Source organism: Mytilus californianus, unplaced genomic scaffold (assembly GCF_021869535.1).
Source record: "Mytilus californianus isolate M0D057914Y unplaced genomic scaffold, xbMytCali1.0.p SCAF_15, whole genome shotgun sequence".
Classification (NCBI taxonomy): Eukaryota; Metazoa; Mollusca; class Bivalvia; order Mytilida; family Mytilidae; genus Mytilus; species Mytilus californianus.
Window position 1 is genome coordinate 2267262 of NW_026262637.1, and position 25601 is coordinate 2292862.

The window sequence follows — 25601 nt, forward strand, 5'->3', positions numbered from 1 at the left end:
GTGCCATTACTCACTCAAATCAAACATTTTTTTCAAAACGAATTAAATAGCTTTAAATGGAATTAACTTAATCTATAAGCTTTTAGTACTTTATGAAAGATAAAAAATACTTTTGGATAGCTATTGTTATCAATTTTACTATTTGTGGCAATAGTAAGAATATGAATAAAAAATATAATTAGACGACTTTGTAAATTCGTTTTGTTTTTTAGCCATATACTCGCGATTAATACTACAGCCTTACCAATTTACTCGACACTAACTATGTTTACATCTAAAATGGCGGACATTCTTCAAACTTCAAAATGATATAGTTAAAAGTTGCCTAGCGAATGTTAAGTGTAGCTGATTCCATAATAGTGGACGCATTTTAATCCTTTTAAAAGTTATCTTAAACCGAACACTAAACGAAAGGTATTTGCATCACACAAAATGATGTGTAAATTGTTTTTGTAACAGCAGCAAGATCAAACTTGTTTATTTTGATGATGTGATGTACTTTACATTGTTTTTAAATGTCGAATACATTTTTCAGTTCATTTAGAATAAAATAAAATATACAAACAGTAGGCTCAATAATTTTATAATAGTATAGAGACCCTTACAGTTAAAAAAAACAGGTAAATTTCCACTTGGGGATGTAACAGATTGGGACTTATCACCCAAAGGACCTGTGAAGGATATAAATTTGTACAGCAGCAAAAATTAAAATAAGACGTTAGCTACCTAATGAGGTACCAGAGGTTATTGCTTTTTAACCGATTATTCTAAATGTTTGTTTTACTTGTCATAATACATTGTAATATGGCAATTGATCAGAAATACAAATTTGCTGGAAATTGAATGATCTTTTTTTTGCATAACCATATACAAATTTGCTGGAAATCATTTGACTCAAATTTACTCTTCTGTTTTTAATGCATCCATCAGGAGCAAATAAAATGTCGATTTTAAAAGCTTACTAGAGCTTGTGTTACTTTGTTTGCAATGTATCGACAATAAATAAAACTTTTTTAAAATTTTAGATTTGATTAAAAAAGTGCATTTTTTTAAATGAACACTAGCATCTTTTAACATGGTTAATGACTGAATAGATGTCTTGATTGATCACTCTGAAATCACCCTTTTTCTTAGGATTAAACTTATTTTAAAATATGAGGCTTTCAGAGAAGTTACTCATCAAAATTTGTTTGGCTTTAACTGAGTAACGTAACAATTTTCAATATTTCTCCAAATAGATATAAGAAGATGTGGTATGAGTGCCAATGAGACAACTCTCCATCCAAGTCACAATTTGTAAAAGTAAACCATAATAGGTCAAAGTACGGCCTTCAACACAGAGCCTTGGCTCACACCGAACAGCAACCTATAAAGGGCCCCAAAAATGACTAGTGTAAAACCATTCGAACAGGAAAACCGACGGTCTAATCTTTATTTAAGATAAAGTTTATGAAGTTTTTTTTTTTGGTGCACAAGAAATTCATATACTTGTCCCTTGCTGACTTAAGTGAGCCAATCAAACAATTATTCACATTTCATATTTAATGAATAACAAATATATTATATGTACATTGTACATGTACAAAGGTATATCTGTTTTGTATCTTATCACACTGAGATATATTTAACACATTATACTGGTATTGAAGAAATTTCATGACCTGAAAGGTCAATGATACATGTAGCTGGATCAAAATTGATTGATTGTGCCTCAATATTTTTTTTAAATTTTAGAATTATTCTGGATGTGTTAGACAAACTTTTATCTTTGACAATTGCAACCAAAAGAAATATTTGACTGAATTGCTTTTTTAAATTCTGTTTCAATCTTAATAATGAAAACAAGAGTAAAGTTTGTATTCAATTTGTATTTCTAAATAGATTGAAACATTCTGCACATGCTTCCCATGACAACTTTACTACAATGTTCAGGATAGTTGTAGCATATAAATATAATTATAAGAATTGAATTCTATATGAACTTTCTGTAATTTTATGGGGTTGTAAAAGATTGATAGTGCACACATTTTAAGTGCTTCATACAAAAATGTTTCGAGCAATGCTTTTACATTAAAATTCCAAACAGAATAATTCAATTCTTAAATACAAATTTTGGTGAATTCATATGCTCCTTTATGATGTTTTACAATGAACAGAAAATTTGAAAGACACAAAATAGCCTTGAATAACAGTCAGTGTGTATATGAATTATTTAGCTGCTAATTTAATCATTACAATCATGATAATGATTTTTGTTATGTATTAGAGGTGTCTCCACTGGAATGGGGTTGATTTATGTCAAGCTATATGTACCCAAGAAACATTTTAAAAACGATGTATGTTTTTATATTTTAGCCATCATGCCACCACTGGAATGGGATAAGGTTATGTCGGCCAAAGTGGCCAGTCTATCAGATGATCAGATAGAAGAATTCTATGAGTCGATGATTGGCGTAAGTTAGAAAAATAGCAATTTATATCCTTAGTTGTATTTAATCTACCAGTGTATTATAGTTAGCTTTTTTCTTTCCATTTAATATTAGTGTTCTTTTAGACAACATAAAGCAGGTATTTTTTTCTGCAATACTGTATGACTGAAATGTTCATTGATTCATGCCTGATTTATGAAAATTTAGTAGTTAATTGTTTTCTGATATGATTTTAATTGAAGCATTTATAGGGGCTAACAAAGTTACTTTTCCTTGATCATTTCTAATTTAGAGTATAAGAACCATTGATGAAAGATTCAGATGTATGAATTTTGTATTCCTACAATACGGTTTATGGATTTTAAAAAACATATGAAATTAAAAGAGCTTGAAAACATATTTTATTTATATCTAAAAAATTGAACTTAAGTGAAACATATCATGGTTCATCTTAGCTTGTACATGTTGTATTAACATGTATTTATTATTAAAACTTCATTTATCTTGTTGTAAACATATGAATATTTATCTAGTTTAAAGTTGATGATGTTGTGGAGACTGGTAAACTACAGAAACTATTTGATGTAGCTAAAGTTGTTATGAAATCTAAGCATGAGGTTGGTGAAGAAGTCCTGAAAACAATGGAGGAAGAGGCCAAAGAGGCAGCAACTAAAGGTAAAATCTCACGTTTTTCCTAAACTAAGGCACACACAAAACTTTATGTTTCTAAAGTGGAAAACGTTAAAGGTAAATGATTTCTGGTTCTGAATTGGATCAGATTGACGTTAAAATCAGGAACTTCGATTTTTGCTTCCATGTTTTTAACTAGTTTCAAGCTTAAATTAATTTTCAAAGTGTTTAAGATATAGCTTTTTTGAATAAGAAAATAAAACTGAACATTGCTTAATTAGTCAGTTAATATAACTTTTTGTACACGAAAAAAAGGATATGAGGTATCCATCCATGATACAAAATCAGTACTTGTAAAGCAAAAAAACACAAAAAGCAATTACAGCGCTTTTATTGCTGTTCTTCATCTCAAAGTCACAATGAGGCCTTCAACACAGAGCAAAAACTCTCTCTTCGCTGCAAGTTAAAAGATGGCTCCTACTACCAGTTTGAGCAGAAATCTTTGCAAACTGATGATCACGCCACAACTGTGAATAGAAGAACAAAACCATGCCCATGGAGTAATCAATAAAAGAAATCTAGCAAAGAAATCAAACATCTACTGTCATAAATTAGCCCTACAATCACACTAAATCATGCAAAAACAATACAAACATTTAGACAAACCACAGGGCACATCGAGATATATGTTAGATAAATTGACAGGAAAAATGTATGTATAGGGCAGATAATTTTAGTAGACTTGGTAAGATTTAACACCACCAACTCAAGCCCGGTGAAAAAGAACATACTGGAAAGTAGTACATTATTTAAAACAATATAGTTCCTATGCATAGGTGTAAATACTAAACATTATGGAAAATAAGTACATAAAGTAACTTTTATATGAAAGTATTTTCTTTATGTGAGTTCTGATAAGCTCTCTAGTATGTAGTCATATGGTAATGATCACTTGATTTAGCTTGCTCTATCCAAATTTGGAAATGAGACAGCTGTTAATATCATATTGATTAGTTATAAAATATATATTCTATTTTATAAATTACAATGTTGTTTATTTGTTATTTAAATCATCCATCATAATTATTGCTATTATTATTTTTAATAGATAAACAAGCTCAAAGTAAAATAAAAGAACTGGAGAAAAAAGTTGCAGAACTTGGGGTAAATTTCTGGTTACTGTGGTTACAGATTGCAAACAAAACTTTCATCACTGCCTTTCTGTCTGTATTTTAAACCAGCATAAACATATGATAGGCTTAGTTATGTTTTAATTTGTAAACTCAAACAAACATAAACCATTTATCAATATGATACAAAACTCTCACATGGGTGTAGTCACTTGCAAAAGTCAATTGCAGTTTTTTATTCAGATAATAAACACACATACTTCATTTTATTTCGGTTAAAAATTTCTCTGTCTTGGAATAGCATTTCAATATTTGTAACCCATCTTGGACAATCAACCTGTAAATAAATAAATTTAATAATAGTTTATTTGAAAAAAAACTGTAGCACACTTGACAGCAATGACTTGAGTGACTTTAACTTCTAGCAAACTACCCATGTATGAAATTTTATTTGTATTCTTTTAGATATCCAATCAAACAGACCTATCTATATACAATACACATGTTTACCTTAAAACACAACAAACCTCTATTAAGATATGTACCACTTTGATAATTATAAAACATACATCCATACATGCAATACAAAAGTAAAACATAGATTATAGTAAGTTTGAAAAAAATTAAAATATTTTTTTTTTGGCTATCAAAATCATTTGTACTATATTATTCTAAATACATAAGACTACTGGGATAAAACTACTTCACTTCAAAATTAGTTTCAAGTTTCAACTAACAAGCAAAAGATTGAATATTTTCAGGCAGACTTTCAATGATACTAAATACATTGTTGATCCAAATCTAATTGAACATACAAAACTTCTTCTGTTTTTTATTATGTTATTTAGTTATATTTCCATTCTTATGAAATCCTTTTTGTTATTTCTATAGAAATATGGTCCAGAAACAGGAGGAGCTGCAGGAGGTACAGCAAGGGTTTTACGGGAAAATGTTAGTGAACTCGAAAAACAGATTGACGATTTTCAGTCGGAAATTAAAGATCTTCGTAAAGATTTGGCCAGTGAGAAAATAGCTGCAGAAAAGGTACAAAGTCAATAGAGTTGTCTTTTCTTTACTAAAAATTGAAATTAGTGTGTGTGTAAAAAAATCAGTAAGCAATATAATTGGTAGTTTATTGTTCCAGTTTGAGTGTAAAATGTTGACTTTATTTTAATTTACTAGTTTTGAAATGCATATTGTTGGTAATCAGGAAAATAAAGTGACGTTGCTAAAAAAAATATTCATAATTGACAGCAGCATAAACAAATAATGTAATATGTTTTAACAATACATTGTCATAGAATTATACTATTGTTCAAATGAATAATACATTGTCATAGAATTATACTATTGTACAAATGAATAAAACATTGTCATAGAATTATGCTATAGTACATATAGATTCCACCACCGCAACAAGTGTGTTACGATGTTTCTCCACTCGCGACAGTTAAATTTTGATATTCAAAGCGCGAGGCTTGCCGAGCTTTTCAAATGATTAATATTTAACTGTTGAGAGTGGAGAAATATCGTAATACACGAGTTATAGTGGTTGGAATCTGTTTCTCTAATGATTTTTATCCTTCCTTTTCAAAGATCTGCAGAAAGTTGTGTTCTTTATATGTGACGTCATCAGGCATGGTCGCCTTTTGTCATGACGTTCATGAAATTCAAAAGAAACCAAGAAAACTTGACGTCATAATTAATTTCAACCAATCATATGTTGAGAACAGTCATTTCACTAGTGAGGAGAACAATTTTTTCTCAATCGGTTGGGAAATGAGAAAATAGTGAAAAAATTAGAGAAAAATGAATAATGTTTTGATTTTAGTCCATTCTACTATACAGTAGAATGTACACCTGTTCTTCTTCTGGTAGGTTAATTAAAAGAGTTTGGCGAGAGAGAAAAAAATCGCACACAACATAAAAATCTGATATCAAAGTGAATTGAATGTCTTTAAAAGGCACACACAGAAATTAACTAAAACAGCCAAATTGAAAAATAAATCTCAAAGAACACTCGCTAGTATGTCTGTATGTTTGAATTTGATATTCTGATGATAAAAATAGGGTGTCTAGTTTTAACATTTTGATTATTTTTTATACTTTCCCATTTCAGTACAGTGAAAGAATAAGTGAGCTAGAAAAAGATATGAAAGATCTGAGACAAGATGTAAGTTACACAAAAATATAGTTTGATATTTGCAGACTTTTTAATTTACATGTGCTTGTGCTGTTCATGTATTAGTATAGAAGTTCAAAATAAAGCAAAAGAAAAATGTTGTGCATTGTTTAACATTAAATAGGTTTGTATTCTGATTTACATTTATAAAAGCTTTTGTAATAGAAAAAAGTATCAAATTGATCATAATAAGGGAGATAATTTGTCATTTTTAATGCTGCAAACAATTTTGAAAAAGGTTTTAATTGATTCAAATGGATTAATTTCTCTCTATTTAATTAAATTGGGTGAATTTCTTTTTATATTGTAATCTCATCATTATATACCATTGTTAAATAATTTTCCTTTTTATAATGACAAAATGTGTCAACACAAGACAGACTGCATTCACATTTTGTCTCTTCGTTTCCCTGTAGAATGATCAAATGAGACAAGATATAACAGATTATAAGATGCAGCTACAGTCCCAGGCTTCTGGGATGGCAACAAGAAGAGGTGACGAGGCTGACTTCAGGGAGAAACTAGCAAAGAGAAATCATGAGCTGGCTGAGGCTATGGAAGAACTTCAGGTAAGTTATCTGCATTGAGAACTTTAAGGGGAAAGTTTACGTACCATTACCCCTATGAACAAAAATCTTGAATGTCCATTTGGATACATAACAGCCAATACTAAACAAATATAGTTCTAAGCTGAAGTTTTGGTAGAAGAAGCAAAATCTTTGATCCTCAACACAGAAAATAGGATTATTATCCACAATTAAATCATGGTAACAAAATTTAAAGTTATGTTTTATCAGCAATATTTACCCCCTTGGTTTTATGATTTTAAAAGGTAATACTGTAAATTTTGTATGCATTTATTATTGCAATATTTGAAGAATGGACAAACAATGTGAGATAAAATATTGCAATTTCAAGAAAATCTGCATACAAATATCCAAATGTCATTTCTTATCATTGTGATAATAATCCAGTCACATTATTTGCATTAATAAAAACATCGCAATAATTTCTGAATTAACAGTACTAAAAATGTGAAACTACATTTTTGTAAAGAACATTACCTGAGAATCTCAACTTGTATCTTTTTTCTTCAGAACTTGACAGATGCCAATGAAGCTTTTGAGAGACAGATTGCCGACTTACAGAGAAATCTGGACGATGCCGTGAACCAGATGGACAAGACCACAGAAGATTACCTCAAACTAAAGGTATAATACATCAGTCATATTTCATGAATACTGTAAACAAACTTATTTTTGAAAGCGATTTATTTTTTCGCGACTTTTGTGAGTAGAAAAATAACGCGAATACAAATCGTCGTGAATATGTAAAACTTGGATCTTTCCTTATTAAACTACATCAAGTAAATTAGAAAATCTCAATGTGGACTAGAAAGGACTAAACGCGAAAATAAAGTATCTGCAAAAATAAGTTGGTTTACAGTTTATTACTATTTTTCACAGTTCTTATGCCAGAAAGATCTCAACACAAGCAATTAAACTCATAAAATAATGTTTAAGATTAGCTTGTTAATATTTGAAAAATATTTGTCTCTTTGGCAAAAAAAATGCAAAGAAACAATTTTTTATGAAAACTTGTACCAGATCTTGTTGTAAACTTTTCTGAATAGTCATCTCAATGATATAAGTGTTTCCTTTTGTTTTACTATATATTCAGAGTGTATTATAATTGTAGAAAGTATTGGAGCAGAGTGATGCAGTTACAGACAAACTACGAGAAGAAAATGATGTCCTCAATGCTCAGGTAAGAAATGTATAATGTATAGATACAAAGGTTATAAGGGGATTTTATTCAAAGTGTATAATGTATAGATACAAACGTTCAAAGAATTATTTAATGATGCCTTAGTCTATTTCAACTTCAGTTCAAATAATGAATTCTCTTAGCAAAAGACCTGAGGCTGAACAAAAAAATGTAGTGGACTAAATAGTTAACCAAATACACTATTCTAAATGCAATGAAAGTAAAATCAAAATTTATTTTAAAGTTTAAAACAAAATCAAATTCATTTATTTGTAAAACTTGTTTCTCTTGAATTTTGTTGTTTAACATGAACAACAAACAGTTTCTTTATTTTGACTGGTACTTGTAGGTTGCTGATCTGAATGAACAAGTACAGTCCAAGACAGATGCTGACGATGCTATCATGGTGGCTGTCAATGAAAAGATTGAAGAATGGAGGGTAAGATTTAAATTTAATAAAAAGAAATATAATAGTGCAGTCCAACTTTTTGATATAAAATTTAGTTAGGCTCTTCCATAAAAATATATCTGAGACCGAGGGAATTGACTTCATATTATCCACAATGGATGGAGGCTTTTCTACAGAGAAAGTGAAAGAGAAATTTTATATTGCCTCAAAAAATTGGTAACCCCATCTTGTAAAGTGCCTTCCCTGGGTAACATGCATGTTTTAACTGAACAGCCTCAATTATTTTAGTTTAAACTTTTTGTGTACTATGAGATAGTTAAAAAAATATTTTTGAAAGTTAAAGTCAAATCAACTAAACTAACTTTTATCAACAAAGATAGCTGAAACACATTTGCATCAGATATTTTGTATATTTCAGAAATAGTAAATGATAAGTTAATGGTATTTCTAATATCATGGGTAAAAAAATGCTTTAACCGTTTCAAAATTATCATAGAAGGTAAAGATTGATGTATTCAACCTAAAAAACCTTGAAGTAAAATCGTATGTCTATGAGCATGTTAGTAATGTATCATTTCATATGTAAATAGATAAATTTTTCAAACTTGTGAAAACATACCATAGATATTTTTGTTAAGCGACTAAACAAAAATTTAAAAATAAGGGCTTTTCCATTGAAATGTATGTGGGAGGGTAGGAAGGGACTTTCTAATTTTCCCTACAACCAAGAATCATTTTTTAGATAATTTTGCATAATGGAAATAGACACATACTGAAAAAAGACCCACGACCAACATTCAATAATTAAACTTCCCTTCCTACACTCCCACATACATTTTAATGGAATAGCCCTAACTTATTACAGGATATCCTAACTCAAAAAGATGCCGTGATTATAGAACTACAAGGAAAAAACTTTGCCTTGAATGAAAACCTAATCGCAGCTACCATGGATACGGACAAAGCTTCTGTAGCGGCTCTGTCTAAAGTAATCAAAGATAAAGATAAACAGATTGAAGAACTGACGGATCAGATCAAAGTTTATGTTGATGAGATGGAGGCTAATGCAGCATTGATGGAAGACATGAAAGGAGAGCTACAGAGAAGTAGGTTTTCAATAAATAATTTAACTGATAAATTTAGAAGAGTTTTTGATGGAAGTCTCATTTCAAATTTTAGAGAAAATGTTTCTTATCAAAGTTACAACACCAAATACAAAAAGGGCAATTTTAAAATTGTTACAAACTGGGAAAAAATTAAATGAGCTGAAAAACCCTATTTGCTAACTTAGACAATTAAACACTGAAAAAATTTAAAGATGAGGTGGGTTTTGCTTATGAAAGTTTATGTGCAGCTTAAAAAGACAAACAACCTATTTTTATTACAATTTTTAGCCCCAAAAATTGTTGGATTGTAGTAATCATTAGCAGTTAGACACACTTTAATAAATGAAAGATGTATAAGAATAAAAAAGTGTGAACACCAGTGAGATAGCATCCTAACGTATCTTGTCCAAGATAAACATAAAAAAATAAAAGGAATATTGTGCCTAAGGGCTATTCCATTAACATATATGTGAGAGGGTAGGAAGGGACTTTCAAAATATACTTACAACCAAGAACCATTTTTGTCGAGCCTTCGACTTTAGTCGAAAAAGCGAGACATAGCGATCCTACATTCCGTCGGCGTCGTCGTCGTTGTCGTCGGCAGCGTCCACAAATATTCACTCTGTGGTTAAAGTTTTTGAAATTTTAATAACTTTCTTAAACTATCCTGGATTTCTACCAAACTTGGACAGAAGCTTGTTTATGATCATAAGATGGTATCCAGAAGTAAATATTGTAAAAATAAAATTCCATTTTTTCCGTATTTTACTTATAAATGGACTTAGTTTTTCTGCTGGGAAATATTACATTCACTCTGTGGTTAAAGTTTTTCAAATTTTAATAACTTTCTTAAACTATCCTGGGTTTGTACCAAACTTGGACAGAAGCTTGTTTATGATCATAAGATATTATTCAGAAGTAAATTTTGTAAAAAAATAAATCCATTTTTTCCTTATTTTACTTTTAAATGGACTTAGATTTTCTGCCAGGAAACAACACATTCACTCTGTGGTTAAAGTTTTTAAAATTTTAATAACTTTCTTATACTATTTTGGATTTGTACCAAACTTGGACAGAAGCTTGCTTATGATCAAAAGCTAGTATCTAGAAGGAAATTTTGTAAAAAAATAAATCTATTTTTTCCGTATTTTACTTTTAAATGGACTTAGATTTTCTGCCAGGAAACAACACATTCACTCTGTGGTTAAAGTTTTTAAAATTTTAATAACTTTCTTATACTAATTTGGATTTGTATCAAACTTGGACAGAAGCTTGTTTATGATCAAATGCTAGTATCTAGAAGGAAATTTTGTTTTCTTCCAGATAAAATTACATTCAGTCTGCAGTTAAAGTTTTTAAACATTTATTAGATTCATAAACTATACTTGATTTTTACCAAACTTGGACTGAAGCTTCTTACAATCAAAAGATAGTATCAAGTGGAATATTTTTATTGATTTACTTCCTCATTTTTGTAGAGCCTGCGATTAACAGAAAAAGTAGGCGAGACACTGGGTTCCGCGGAACCCTTACGAATTTTTTAGATAATTTTGCATAATGGTAATAGACGCATACTGAAAAAAGACACATGACCCACATTCAATAATTAAACTTCCCTTCCTACCATCCCACATACATTTTAATGGAATAGCCCTAAGATATCTCATTTGTGCTTTGTAAATCAAAATACTTGTAAACAAAATTGATGTTATCTTAATGATTTAATTTCTGTGCTACTACAAACCTACTTTTATTCACAATAAAATGCGAGATTAATTACTGTGGATTCATTATTATTCGTTGGATACCAATTTTCGTGGATTTCGTGGTTACCCAAGAACCATGAATTCAAATGTTCAACGAATTACAAATCTTCTATAGGAATGTATGCAGTCTTTGCCAAAACCACGAAATCAAATATCCACGAAAATGTAATTTTTCCTCAAGCCACGAAAATTGGTACCCACGAAAATAAATGAATCCATAGTATTTAGATTTCAGAACATACTGCAGACAAATAATACTATTAAATTTTGAGATGGGAGTTTTTTTTTTTTTTTTAAGTCTATCCTATCACATTTATGCAATAATGAAAACATCACAAAAATTTCTGAATTGACAATATATGCAGAAGTATTGGTATGATGAAAATAGATGACAACGAAATATGCAAGTCACATTGATCTATGAAAAAATGTAACTTAAATGTATATTTAACAGCTGGTACAGGCCCTGGGGATCAACAACAAAAAAGGATTCGTGAACTGACTAACGAGATAAAATTTCTGAAACAGAAACTGAAAGATCATGATACAGATCTGACCAAGGCTGAAGATGATGCTAGAGACAAGGATAAGGAATTAATAGATGCCCTTGAACGCATGTCCAAATATGAATCTGTAAGTTACAGCTAGGATTTAGGGTAAATCAAGTTTCTAAAGTACAGTGAACAAAAATCAAACAGAGAGACAGTCAGAACCTAAAATAACAGTTACAAAGCTAGTAAAGGAAAAACAAAAATGAGAAATGAAACAAAGTTCAGTCTCTTAGTTTGGATTGTATCATTCAGAAACAGACTGGTTGTATATCATAGATAGTAAGACATGCATCATAGATAACATTTGTTTACTTGGCTAGTGCTTCTGAATTCCTCCTCACTTTTGTGAAAATTCAATTGACTCAGTCCTAGTCCGGGCCACAGCTTAATTTTACCCTGAAATGTAACAAATATGAATAACATGAGACTTGAAATGCCACATAAAGCTAGACATCTAGACAAATGTATATTAATCTAATAAAAATAGTCAATTTCTTTTTCAAATTTGTTTTGTTTAAAAAAAATATATAAGACAGAATGAAAAAAAATATACATGCAGAAAAATACATTTAGACAAATGCTAACATGTAATGATATGATTTGTAATTTGACTTAAATAAAAAAAATCAAAAGTCCAGGAAATAGAAGTCTGTTCACTTTAATTTTACCAATGAATATATTAAACAAGAAATACATGTATCTAATTGTTTGAAGGGAGAGTATGGACTTGCTGAGGCTGTACAGGAAATTAAAGATTGTAAACATCAAGTTAGGATCAGAGACAGGTAACACTATGTTTTATAGAAATTAACTTCTAATTTACTCTATAATGCTCAAAAGAATAGTTAACAAATAATTACACATAATGCTTTCCTTTCACTCTAAACAAGAATCACATGTTTTCTTTATTTATGGGATGTTGTAATTGAAGTGTAACACGTTTTAAAATGAATTTCATATACTTGTATAAGTCTTTCTAAATAAAATTCTGCCGTTGACTTTGGCTATGATGCTATTTAAACATGACCAAAAGAATCATATAACTACATTTAGTATGATAAATGGATTTACAAATTTACAACAGTTTGAAAATGATTCCCTTTAGTACGGAATATGTTTCATGGATTGGATTTAACATGAACATTGGTTGCTAGAATTAATAGATAAATTTTGTTTCTACCTTGCAAGCACCTGTTATTCCTTATAAGTTTGTTTATAAAATGATTAAATTTTTTTCCCAGGCAAATAGAAGAACTAACACAAGTTATCAATAAGATAGAAATGAAGTTTAATGATTTAGAAGAGGAGAATGAGGATCTTAGATATAGACTGGGGTTAGATCCCAGGGAACCAATCGATCTAACAGAGTTCAAAGCTAATAAGTCAAAAAGGAAAGAAGAAGAAAAAGCATTAAACTTTATACTACAAAGAGAGGTAAGTTGGCTTGAAGAGAACATAATGGTCTTACAAATGATTTCAAGTCAGGTTATAAACACGTCTAAAACATTAAACTTAATTTTATAGAAGAGAGGTCTGTAGGATCCTATAATACCTGTTTGATATCAGGAGATAGCAGATAATTTTATTACACAGACAGACAAGAAAGATAGATGATATACACTGGCTAATGCCAATTTTCATAATTCAATGACATATGATGTAATTGTACATCAAAAATAAACTGCTAAAAGTACCCCAGAGATAAATGTAGAGTGAATGATGTCAGAAGACAGTCCCCCTTTTTGTTGAGCCTGCGACTTTTGTCGCAGAAAGCTCGACATAGGGATAGTGATCCGGCGGCAGCGTTAGCTAACTTCTTAAAAGCTTTATATTTTAGAAGGTGGAAGACCTGGATGCTTCATACTTTGTATATGGATGCCTCATGTTACGAAGTTTCCGTCAGTCACACGTCCAATGTCCTTGACCTCATTTTCATGGTTCAGTGACTACTTGGAAAAAAAGTTAAGATTTTTTGTAATGTTAAATTCTCTCTTATTATAAGTAATAGGATAACTATATTTGGTATGTGCGTACCTTGCAAGGTCCTCATGCCCGTCAGACAGTTTTCACTTGACCTCGACCTCATTTCATGGATCAGTGAACAAGGTTAAGTTTTGGTGGTCAAGTCCATATCTCAGATACTATAAGCAATAGGTCAAGTATATTCGGTGTATGGAAGGACTGTAAGGTGTACATGTCCAACTGGCAGGTGTCATCTGACCTTGACCTCATTTTCATGGTTCAGTGGTTATAGTTAAGTTTTTGTGTTTTGGTCTGTTTTTCTTATACTGTATGCAATAGGTCTACTATATTTGGTGTAAAAGTTAAGATTTTGAATTTTGGTCTTCTTTTCTAATACAATATGCAATAGGTCAACTATATTTGGTGTATGGAAATATTTTATGATCTATATGTCAGTCGCTCAGGTTTTATTTGACCTTGACCTCATTTTCACAGTTCATTGCTCAGTGTTAAGTTTTTGTGTTTTGGTCTATTTTTCTTAAACTATAAGCAATAGGTCAACTTTATTTGTTGTATGGAAGAATTGTTAGCTGTACATGCCTGCCTGGCATGGTTCATCTGACCGTGACCTCATTTTCATGGTTCATTGGTCAATGTTTAGTTTTCTTGGTTAATGTTAAGTTTATGTGACAGTTGTAATAAAGCTTTATATTTAGGACTATCAACATAATATCAATGATTAGTAAAGAAGGCGAGACATTTCAGCGTGTGCACTCTTGTTACTAACATTGATGTAATTATTTGAGACACACATTTATTTTGTTTTCAGATAGAAAAACTTGAAGATGAAAGAATTGATTTGAAGAAGAAAATGAGGAAGATGGCACAGACGATAGGACAAAGGTATAGAACTAATCTCTGATATGGTTTACAAGTTATACTACAGCTTAGTCTAATACTACTTTTGCATCATTGATAGTTCACTACTGTCCACTCATATTTGTTTTTTTGAAATATAACAAAAAAACATCTCATATTTCTGAGGTATGGTACATGCAAGTCTTTTGCTAAAGTAAAGAAATGCAATGTCTACTCTATTTGATGGGAACATGGGATCATTCAGAAGTTCTGTCAATTGCCATCATAAAAAGGTTGGAATAAAAATCTCTTGAGCTGACATGTAGATTAATATAAGGGGATTTTTATAAATGTTAGTTTTTCTAGTCTTACAACTCTTTTTATTTTGTTTTAGGCTTTAAAAAAACCTGTGTTATTTTGTACATTTCATGTCATACTTCTCTTTAGCGAGTCTTTAACAGGGTGAATATCTTGTTTAATTTTGTTTATTGTTATGATGTTATGACTTTATTATATACTGACTCAGCCAAAATGACCACTGATATATTTTTTACAAATCATCTGAAACAGAAACTGTGACATTTTTTTTCTTTTTTAGATAAATTTTGCCCTTCATTGTGATAAGCTTAATAATCTGTCAACAAAAAAATAAAATCACCTGACAACACTACAAATGTTTGCAGTTATCATAATTGATGTTGGTACATTGATTATTTACATAAACTATGTTAACCTATATTAACCTTTTTAACCTTTCTGATCAGTATAAGATTTTGACTATGTTATCAATGAAATATATTGAATCATTATAAATTTAATTTGTGGTCTATTCCTGAGTCAGTGTTTGTTATATTATATTTTAATTTGTTGTTACTGTTTTATTTCTTTCTGACAGAGTTAATTTTAGAAAAAGAATGAATGATTCTATCAGTACATAGAAAACAATACTTGTATATTATTATATCATCATTAATTTTTTAAAAAATCACACAGGAGTCAATATTGTGTCACATTTCATTTATTTTGGTATCTAACTTATATAGAGAGAAATATTTTCATTCAACATATTTGTAATTTAGGATATTTCAAAAGATTCATTATACTTTTTTTTGGAGAGAAACTAATTTTCTTAGATTTTCCCTTGTCATGTTTGTGGAAGCTAGCAACAATGTTTTTTCTTTACAAAATACATACTTTTAATATCCACCTTGAATTGAAATGATGAAAACACAAAATCAAGACAATTTCTTCTCCAACTGTTACTATGATATCCACAATAAAACTGAATTTAGTATGCAAAATATTAAATGACAGAATCTAGATTTTAAAAAAATCACATTATTTTTATGGACTGGAAATTTACAAAGAATCTGTCATCAGAAACTGGGGGCAAAAACTGAAAAGAAGGAAACGTTTTTTTTATAATATTATTTTCACCATTGTCTTGCTTACATTGCCTACAAACATCAAACTGCTTATGTTTAAGTACCTTTAAAGTATTTTTCAAAAGAAAATATCAAAACTAGATATAGGGGATTTTTGTAGCACACTACTAAGATGATAGGGAATGAAATTTTCTTGTCAAACAATAGTTCAAACAGTGTTACAACTTCACATTTTCTTATAATAAAATATTCATTTCTAAACAGAGCTGTAGCCCTTGGTTTGCCAGCAGAAGATATGATTGCTGTGATGGACTTCCAGGAAGAACTGAAAACTCAACGAATGCAAAAAACAGGGCCATCTATAGCAACATCTATAAGGAAGGAGGTCGAAAAAGAGGAGTCACAAATTAAGGTATGTTGTAATACCAGAAACAATTATTTAGGAAAAAATAAAGCTGTTTGTTTTTGGATTTAAACTCTATATCTGGAAATAATACATATTGAATTAGGTGTCATAAAAAAAAAGGTAGGATTTCAAACCAAAGGCAAATTGAAAGTGGATTCCATGAAATGGGAACAATGCTATACTGAAAGAGCATCATCTACAACTACATCTAACCAGAAACCATAGTAATCAAATTAACCAGTATAAAGACATGGAAAAAAGATATGTCACCAGTTCTGCTCCATAAACATTTAACTATATAGAATAATCGTAACTTAAAATTGCAAATAACAAAGTCAAATTATCTGCCTTCACCTTAGGTCTCAACTTTATTTAATGCAGCTAATTTAAAGTTAAGTGAAAGCTTGATTCTGAATGATTTTGATGGTCATATTGATTATTACTTAATTTAATTTTTTTACAGATTAATGATTATCATGAAGTACAGAGGGAGAACTTTAAAGAGATAGATAATCTGTACAGAGAAAACGCTAAATTTAAATCACGAACGGATCAACTGGAGAAGGAGAACAAACAATTAGAACAGGGGCTCAAAGAAGTTATAGAAAATCTCAAAACATATTCACCGGGTATGTGATTGTATAGAAAATCTCAAAACATATTCACCGGGTATGTGATTGTGTAGAAAATCTCAAAACGTATTCACCGGGTATGTGATTGTGTAGAAAATCTCAAAACGTATTCACCGGGTATGTGATTGTATAGAAAATCTCAAAACATATTCACCGGTATGTTATTGTATAGGAAATCTCAAAACGTATTCACCGGGTATGTGATTGTGAAGAAAATCTCAAACATATTCACCAGGTATGTGATTGTGTAGACAATCTCAAAACATATTCACTGGGTATGTGATTGTGTAGAAAATCTCAAAACATATTCACCGGGTATGTGATTGTATAGAAAATTTCAAAACGTATTCACTGGGTACTGTAAATTCAGAAATTATTGCGTGCATTTATTATTGCGACTTTGTCATTTAAGACTAAAATGCGATTTTAATTTTTGCGATATTGAGAAAAATCCTGTTTAATATATATAAAAAATTTCAAAATGAGAGTTTAAATTATTGCGATTATAACTAACCCTGTCGCATTTTTCGCAATAATAAAAACATCGCAATAGTTTCTGAATTTACAGTATGTGATTGTGTTGTAATTTAGGTGCTATGTCATATTTACCGGGTATGTGATTGTATAGAAAATCTCAAAACATATTCACTAAGTATGTGATTGTATAGAAAATCTGAAAACATATTCACTGGGTATGTGATTGTGTAGAAAATCTCAAAACATTCACCGGGTAGGTGATTGTGTAGAAAATCTCAAAACATATTCACCGGGTATGTGATTGTATAGAAAATCTCAAAACATATTCACCGGGTATGTGATTGTATAGAACATTTTAAAACATATTCACTGGGTATGTGATTGTGTAGTAATTTAGGTGCTATGTCATATTCACTGGGTATGTGATTGTATAGAAAATCTCAAAGCGTATTCACCTGGTACTTGATTGTATAGAAAATGTAAAAACATATTCACTTGGTATGTGATTGTATAGAAAATCTCAAAACATATTCACTTGGTATGTGATTGTATAGAAAATCTCGAAACATATTCACCGGGTATGTGATTGTATAGAAATTTAGGTGTCAAACAATATGTGAAACAGATAGTACACACTTTAAAAGTATTTTTAATAAAATTTAATTTTTCTTACTTCATGAAATACATTTCAATATATGGGTACATTGTTTGTGTATTGTTAAACAATACAAAATCATGGTTGTTCCAGAAATATTATATGGAGTACTTAAATGCTCTTTTTTTCAGATTGTTTACCATATTATGTAAGAACAGTTGATCAGTACCCAGGGAAAACTTTGAAATTGGGGTAACCATCAAAAAAGGCAATCTTAGAATTTCACTTATATTTTCAAAATACTGGGTCCCATGAATGTTTCATGGAATAGGCTGATAGACCCCAAAACCCATAGAAATTCAATGCAAGTGTTTTTGAAAGTGTCCTCATACTAGACGACATAGAAGATTTGAATATTTGTGGGTGTTTATTTGTCAATAAACCATTTACTGATGTTTCTCGTATATTTATATACACAATCTTCACAGTCTATACAGTCTGTTATTCTATTTTAGACATGATTTCAAATAACTGTTGTTTTGGTGGGGTTTTTTTCAGAAAAAGGAGAGGTAGAAACACAAATGCAGTTCCCTACCTTGGAGAAAATGTTAGCTGTAAGTCTTTTTATTTGAATGCTTTGTAGATTAATTGTTTATGAAATATTGACTGTATAACACAATTTGTGACTTAAGTGTGTGTTTTGTCATTGATTTTACCTTCCAACATTAGAATCACATTGTTAAGATTTACAGATTCTGTAACATAGTTGACCACTTGATAAAAATCAGGATGAATATGCAAACATGTTCAACAGGACTTTATTAAACCTCTGATTTGTCTGAAAAACTTTGTAAACACCAAATAAATTTGTGTGTTTTTGGTTTCAGATGTATACACATTTATGTTATATTTTAGTGAAATACAACATTTAATAGATTATCTGTTACCTTAAATATATCAACTTCAATTTAGGAAAAAAATGAAATTTGTGAATGATGATATTTTGTGTTAATTGTATTGTAAGGTGTATTATCTGTATAAAATATGAATATAGTTAAAAAGAATGAATAAACATGAATCATTTCTCTTAACAGGCAATAGAAGCAAAGAATCTTCTTGGAAACTATGATACATCTCTGTTTCTGAAGGCACAAGTCGATAACTTACAGGGAAGGAATGAGGAACTGAGAAATGAACTTAAACAGACAAGAATAGAGACAAGTAAAGCTAAATTGGAGACACAAAAAGCTATAGAGAAGGTATAAATTTTGTGGTAAAAAAAACTTGAAATTTTAATGTCACAGTAAATTTTCATATAAACTGTGTGTCTAAATGCAATATTAACCAGGGGAGCTAATCACAACAGTTGTACTGCAGACAAGGTAGGATCATCTTTATTTGCTTTGTATAGTCACTACACCAGATACAAAACAAAGGTATCTGTGAACTCTTATTCGAAAGCTATTTACATGTTTTAATAAACATTTTGTTGAAAAATTGAAATATTATTTGTCATGGCAAAAAATCGTTCTAAAGAGCCACGGAACATCCACATACCTTCTTAAAATGTTCTTTATATTTCTTACCAAAATTAGTCCAGGAATCTGGATATTATAGTGCCAAATTCATATAAAAGTTTCATATTCAGAATTGAGAATTAAAAGGAACTAATTCATTGTGGAAAGAATTTACCTATTTATTGTTTTTTTTTCAGTTTTTAAGAATGAGCTTTTCTCAAATAGATTATACAACAAGATTAATTATTGATATATTATTAGATTGAGAAGTTGGAAGCTGATTTAAAGATAGCTGTAGAATCTGGAGGCGGTCCAGGAGGTGTGTTCCAAACAATGCCACTCCCTGATTCCATGGCAACAACAAGTGCAGAGGTCATTGCTAGTATTAATGAACACTTAATAGTTACACTACAGGTATGTTAAGTGGTGATTAAGTATATAAACAACATTATATTAATATGTCATTGGAAGTTTGACAGCAGTGAATCTCAACAAAGAATATCATTAAATAATGCCAAGTTATATCTAAATATTAGCAACTCAACTTTTTTTGTATATTATAAGTCTAGAAATTAAGTTTCTTATTTGAACAGGATACAACTTATATTGAGATAACTGATGAACTAAGCAAAAACCTCAAAACAAATAAAGTATTTTACTTTTTCCTACAGTTTTTTTTTATTGATTGTCATTACATTTCTTTATGCAAAAAACTACATTAAAAAAGTAATAATTGTATAATAGTAAACTATAATTCAGTTTATCAAGTAAACTTAATGTTTTAAGGAACTGTCAATAAAGGAGCAGTCAATGAAAGAAATGGAGAATTCCCTGGAGAATTACAAGAGAAAGTTTGCTGTAATGAGGCACCAACAGGGACTTGTTTATCATGATTATCTCAAAGATAAAAAGGTAATTAGTAAAAAAACACTTTTTTTTGGAAGAGCCAAAAATAAAAAGAAAAAAGATTTCATCCTACTATATATTTACAAAGTCATGTAGTACATAGAGTTATTCTATAAAATATCTTTAGTGCAGATTTGATTTTGACCAATTGCCAAAATTGTCCATGGCTAGTGGTATTTTCATTGTTTGTACACATTAAATTAATTGGTGTTATTCCTTTACCTGAGATCAATTATTTCCATTGTTGTACACTTTTGAAAATATAACCAATATTAAAATAGATAAGATGTGGTATGATTTCTAATGTGACAAATCTCCACCAGAGTAAAAATGATGTGGTTATGAGCAACTATAGGTCACTGTAAGGCCTTCAACAATGATGAAAACACATGCTGCATAGCAAGCTATAAAAGGCTCCAAAATGACAAATGTTAAGCAAATCAAAAGAGTAAACTAAAGGCCTGATCGAAGTACAATTCAACAATTGATAAACAAATATGAAGTACAGCTCTGACTTGCGATAGGCACATACAGAATGTGGCAGGGTTAGCCATGTTTGGGGATGCAGCCCAAGAATGCTTTCCTTTTACCCCATATTATCAGCTGATCATTAATAAGGGATATATTTATACTCTCCCATATGTTTAAATTTGGATATTTTATTATTTATTATTTCAGGAATGGGAAGAAGAAACACAGAAGATAAAAGAAAAATTGGCCAAAGTTGAAGGAGAGAGAGAAGAAGATAGAGTTAAAATACAGGAATTTGATGTAAGATATCTAAATGTACTGTTCAGTCAGCATGTTTTATGCTTATTCATATTATACACTGTTTTATTTCAATTCATCAAACTTAGCAACTGTTTTAGAGGATTTTTTTTGTTTTATTCATGCTATATTGAACAGAAGACCAGAATGACATAATTTGTTATCCAGCAGCAACTTTTGAATGGGAAACAGCAAAATTAAATGTTTCTACAATATAGACTTTCACACATTTTATATCTGCTGTGTGTTTTAAAGGAATCCTTTACCATTTGCTGATTCATTCTTTTGTTGGTAGAAATGACAAGATTCTGGTTTGTTATGCCCCAGCCATAGCGGAGGGGGCATTAAGTTTTATCTGTACGTCCCAAAGTTGGTTTCCGTTCTCTAGCTTTAGTTTGCCTCAACCAAATGTTATGAAACTTATACACAATGCTTATTACCACAAAACACAGATCAAGTTTGAATTTTGGTGGTGTCACTTTAACTGTTCTAGAGTTATGCCCCTTTATAACTTTATATGATATGCAAGCGGGGGCATCATCTGTGTCCCATGGACACATTCCCCATTTATTCATCCTGTACTTTGGTCTCAAATTTCTTAATTGTTTTTCAATAGCGGTTAATTGATACATTATCTAAAGATGACACAGAAGTTAGGAGGAGGCTGTCAGACATGACACGGAGAATCACTGTATTACGTGTGAATGAGAAAGCACTGACCAGGAGGTACAATACCTCAGAGGAAGTGGAGGGACAACTCAGGAAGGTAAGGGGAAGATAATCCATATTTTAAGTTTGTATTTAGAACACTCATCAGGAGGAGTTAATGTTCAACAAAGTTATTTATATCCATATTATACATTTTGGAAGATCATAGCACAGAGGATTACTCTATAAGCAATATTAATGGCAAATTATCATTTTATTCTAATTCTACAAGAGCTATCTTTAAACTGAGAGCTGTCACTGATGTAATTGGCTAAGAGGAAGTTAAGTTAAGCTGTTTGTCTAACAGTTATAATGTATCATAGGTCAATAACATCCTAAACAATGGTTATCCAACCAATGGCATAAATCATTTTCTTTTTGGTGAATGAACAATGAAAATTTCCACAGACCTTTAGATTCTGAATTGGTGAATTGCAACTGAATGTTTGAACACTTTAATGATCTTTGAAGTCTAATACAGATAAAGTTTCTTTATCTCAATATTTTCAGCTTTGAATATATGAACTAAAAGATAAAAGCAAATGAAAATTTTTGAGACAAGAGTTCTTTTTTTTTTTTTACAAATAACTGATTTATTTTACTGTTAATCTGTTTCAGGACATAAATCGATATAAGAATGACATGGCTTCTGTTGAAACAGCTGTAGCAGAAAGGATGGGATACTTACAGAGATATAAGGTAAATTCATGTATGAAAGAGATTGGCTTAACCTTTAACAGCTGTAGCAGTATGTAGGCATACATTTACGTTCAAACACCAATATATTTTGTCCAACATAATCTCAAAATAATGATAGTATACAGAGTTAAAAAAAATATCTTGTACAAAAAATAGTTCCGCAGTTGTTTGTTGTTGTTTGTGTTTGATTGTACGTCTACTTATTCAGAGAAGTCAGGACTTGGTGGTTCATGTAGTCTGTTGAACTGTCCAGTATTTTTTGGTAATTCCTGTTATCCTTTTAAGTATTATAAACAATATTGAACGATACTGATCAAAGAATGCTTGCAGTTACTGAAAGCAAGTTCAAATTACTTAATCTACTGATTTTCAAATCGCATATCCTACACACTAGTTTCTTTTGCCTTATAAAGAGAATCAGATTTGGTCTTTTCAAATTCATCACAAGTATTTTGTTCTATATTGACCTGTAATATAACAAACTGGTATGTAGATGCAGTGATGCAGGTGCTTTAGAAATTGATTAGATATTTTTGGACAAATACAGTTGGGAAATTTTGTTTTACTATATTCTTTTGTATTCATTTGCTCTTTAAAAAAATGTAAACTAAAAGATGTTTTCTAATATGAGTTGTTTATTTTTGCATAATTATTAAGTCGTGTCATCTAAAAACAGAATAATGCAGATTAAGAGTATCTGCAAAATCACAAATGCTATGCTCATTCTTGTTTCACCCAAAACGAAGATCACTTATAACCTTGGCTTAAACTTCCTTAATGAGAAAGTTTTTAGGAACCATCACCACTTTCCAGGTGTTGGAGCCATAGTTAACTGAACTCCACTAGATGTTGTTCTTGGCTTCTATTTATATGTTGCTTTTTTTTATAGATTAAAAATCGAAAGTTTGAAATATTTACATATCTCAGCACATCTTTTGCAATATTATATGTAATATGTACCTCAGTGTTCAACTGATTCAAAATCATATAAAGATAATGATTACAATTCAATTAAGTTATTTGTAGAATAACAATTATAGAATTTAAACTTAATTTTATATAAAGTGAATAATTAAATTCACAAGGGAAGTAACTTTGATTTTTCTATTTAGTGTGATTTTTATCTAGCTTTTAGATCTTATAGACAATTGTAAAAATACATTTTTTTATGCATGTTTACGAGCACGTGTTTACGGGACATATTATGATATACCGTTGTCCGTCCATCCATCTGTCTGTCCTTCCGTCCGTCCGTCCGTCCGTCGTCAACATGTCAGCAAAAACTCAAAAACGCTTTAACTAATTTGCATGAAACTTTGGTGAATTGTTTATATCTATTGCAGGGATCACCACAACCTATTTAAGGATGGCCGTGCGCCACGCTTAAATTTCTAGCACCAAGTTAAAATTCCCAGTGCCATGCTTATTTTATTGTCCACCACACTTGAAAATTCAATAGATTGAAGTTAGATTTCAGATATCCCTAATCCAATTATCATGTCAGTGGCAATTAAGAAGTCGAATTATTGTTAATTGCCTCAAGGGATGTACACTGACAATGATTATATTATTTACATGGTCTGGCGTGGTTGAACAAGGTAACAACCAATGAACGATCATGACCCAGTTTCTTCAATTTGAAAAGTAAAACTTGTTTGCAAACTAGTTATTTTATAAATGCATGTTTGACTATACCTTAAATGGAATGTTTATATCCTAACTAGATTAGTTAAAGCAGTAATCCAGAAAACAAATGGATTCCCTGACCACATGACATGGTCCTTTTGTTGACAACAATGTCACATGATCTCTTAGGCGGGAAAATACTGGGGAATACCAGTCTGGTAATTTTAGACAGTTAGATCTGGGATAAGAGTTTCCTTATCTTAAAACTCATTTAAAGTAAGAAAAGAGTAAAATGGATATATAATTCCTTTACATAATTGTATTGGAAAATAGGGGAGTTAATTTAATAAAATTCTACATAACACATATGATTTTATAAACTGCTAGATAGGCTTAAATTGGTTGAAATGACTGAAATTCTGTGACTGAATATTTTTTTTATTATTAATTTCTTTTTCTTTTTAGACCTTTTTACCATGTGGTTTTCCATAAGACAATTTAGATAAAATTGGTCAGAATACTCCTGCAATCTGGGAATCCACATCAGGTGTTTACTCTCCCTGTTTAATATGTTCCTACAAGTGTGGTGACCACTAATAGGACCAACTACAAAATCTGTGTGAGAACCCCCTTTCCAAATTAGCTATATATATGACAAATACATGATTAATAATTAATGCACAAGGAATCGATTCCACAACGCAACACAAAATCTCTGATTTGATGAACTTTCTATCCCACCCTTGATTTTCATTCTGTGGTGAACCCTGTATTGACGTGAGCTCTCTTCCGTTTTTTTATAAATTTTAGATTTTACGTTTCCGAGTTATTGGGTTATTCATTAAAAAAGGGTGATTTTCCAGTTTTCGGACAATAACTCAAAAACCCTTTCTCACCAATTTGCAAGAAACTTTGGTGAATTGTTTATATCTATTGACATGAGCTCCCTTTCGATTTTTATAAATTTCAGATTTTACGTTACCGAGTTATGGGATGTTATTCATAAAAAAGATTTTCTAGTTTTCAGACAATATCTTTAATGTGCTTTGAGCAGTTTTCATGAAACTTTGGTGATAGGTTTTTTATCTATTA

General features: G+C 30.4%; 1 protein-coding gene across 1 annotated transcript in view; it reads left to right on the forward strand.

Moving 5' to 3' along the window:
• Positions 1-265: 265 nt before the first annotated feature.
• The window catches only part of LOC127725185 (centrosomal protein of 290 kDa-like), a 68504-nt gene continuing 43168 nt past the window's right edge, over positions 266-25601 (forward strand). The window contains exons 1-24 of the mRNA XM_052232030.1: positions 266-414; positions 2356-2453; positions 2963-3104; positions 4168-4223; positions 5081-5233; positions 6309-6362; positions 6788-6940; positions 7469-7582; positions 8070-8138; positions 8488-8577; positions 9413-9653; positions 11874-12052; positions 12685-12755; positions 13212-13404; positions 14762-14835; positions 16440-16587; positions 17045-17210; positions 18844-18899; positions 19380-19544; positions 20064-20216; positions 20589-20714; positions 21387-21479; positions 22093-22242; positions 22803-22883. Coding sequence (XP_052087990.1) covers positions 2361-2453; positions 2963-3104; positions 4168-4223; positions 5081-5233; positions 6309-6362; positions 6788-6940; positions 7469-7582; positions 8070-8138; positions 8488-8577; positions 9413-9653; positions 11874-12052; positions 12685-12755; positions 13212-13404; positions 14762-14835; positions 16440-16587; positions 17045-17210; positions 18844-18899; positions 19380-19544; positions 20064-20216; positions 20589-20714; positions 21387-21479; positions 22093-22242; positions 22803-22883 — 2820 coding nt within the window. The 5' untranslated portion in view covers positions 266-414; positions 2356-2360. The remainder of the gene's footprint in view (positions 415-2355; positions 2454-2962; positions 3105-4167; positions 4224-5080; positions 5234-6308; positions 6363-6787; positions 6941-7468; positions 7583-8069; positions 8139-8487; positions 8578-9412; positions 9654-11873; positions 12053-12684; positions 12756-13211; positions 13405-14761; positions 14836-16439; positions 16588-17044; positions 17211-18843; positions 18900-19379; positions 19545-20063; positions 20217-20588; positions 20715-21386; positions 21480-22092; positions 22243-22802; positions 22884-25601) is intronic.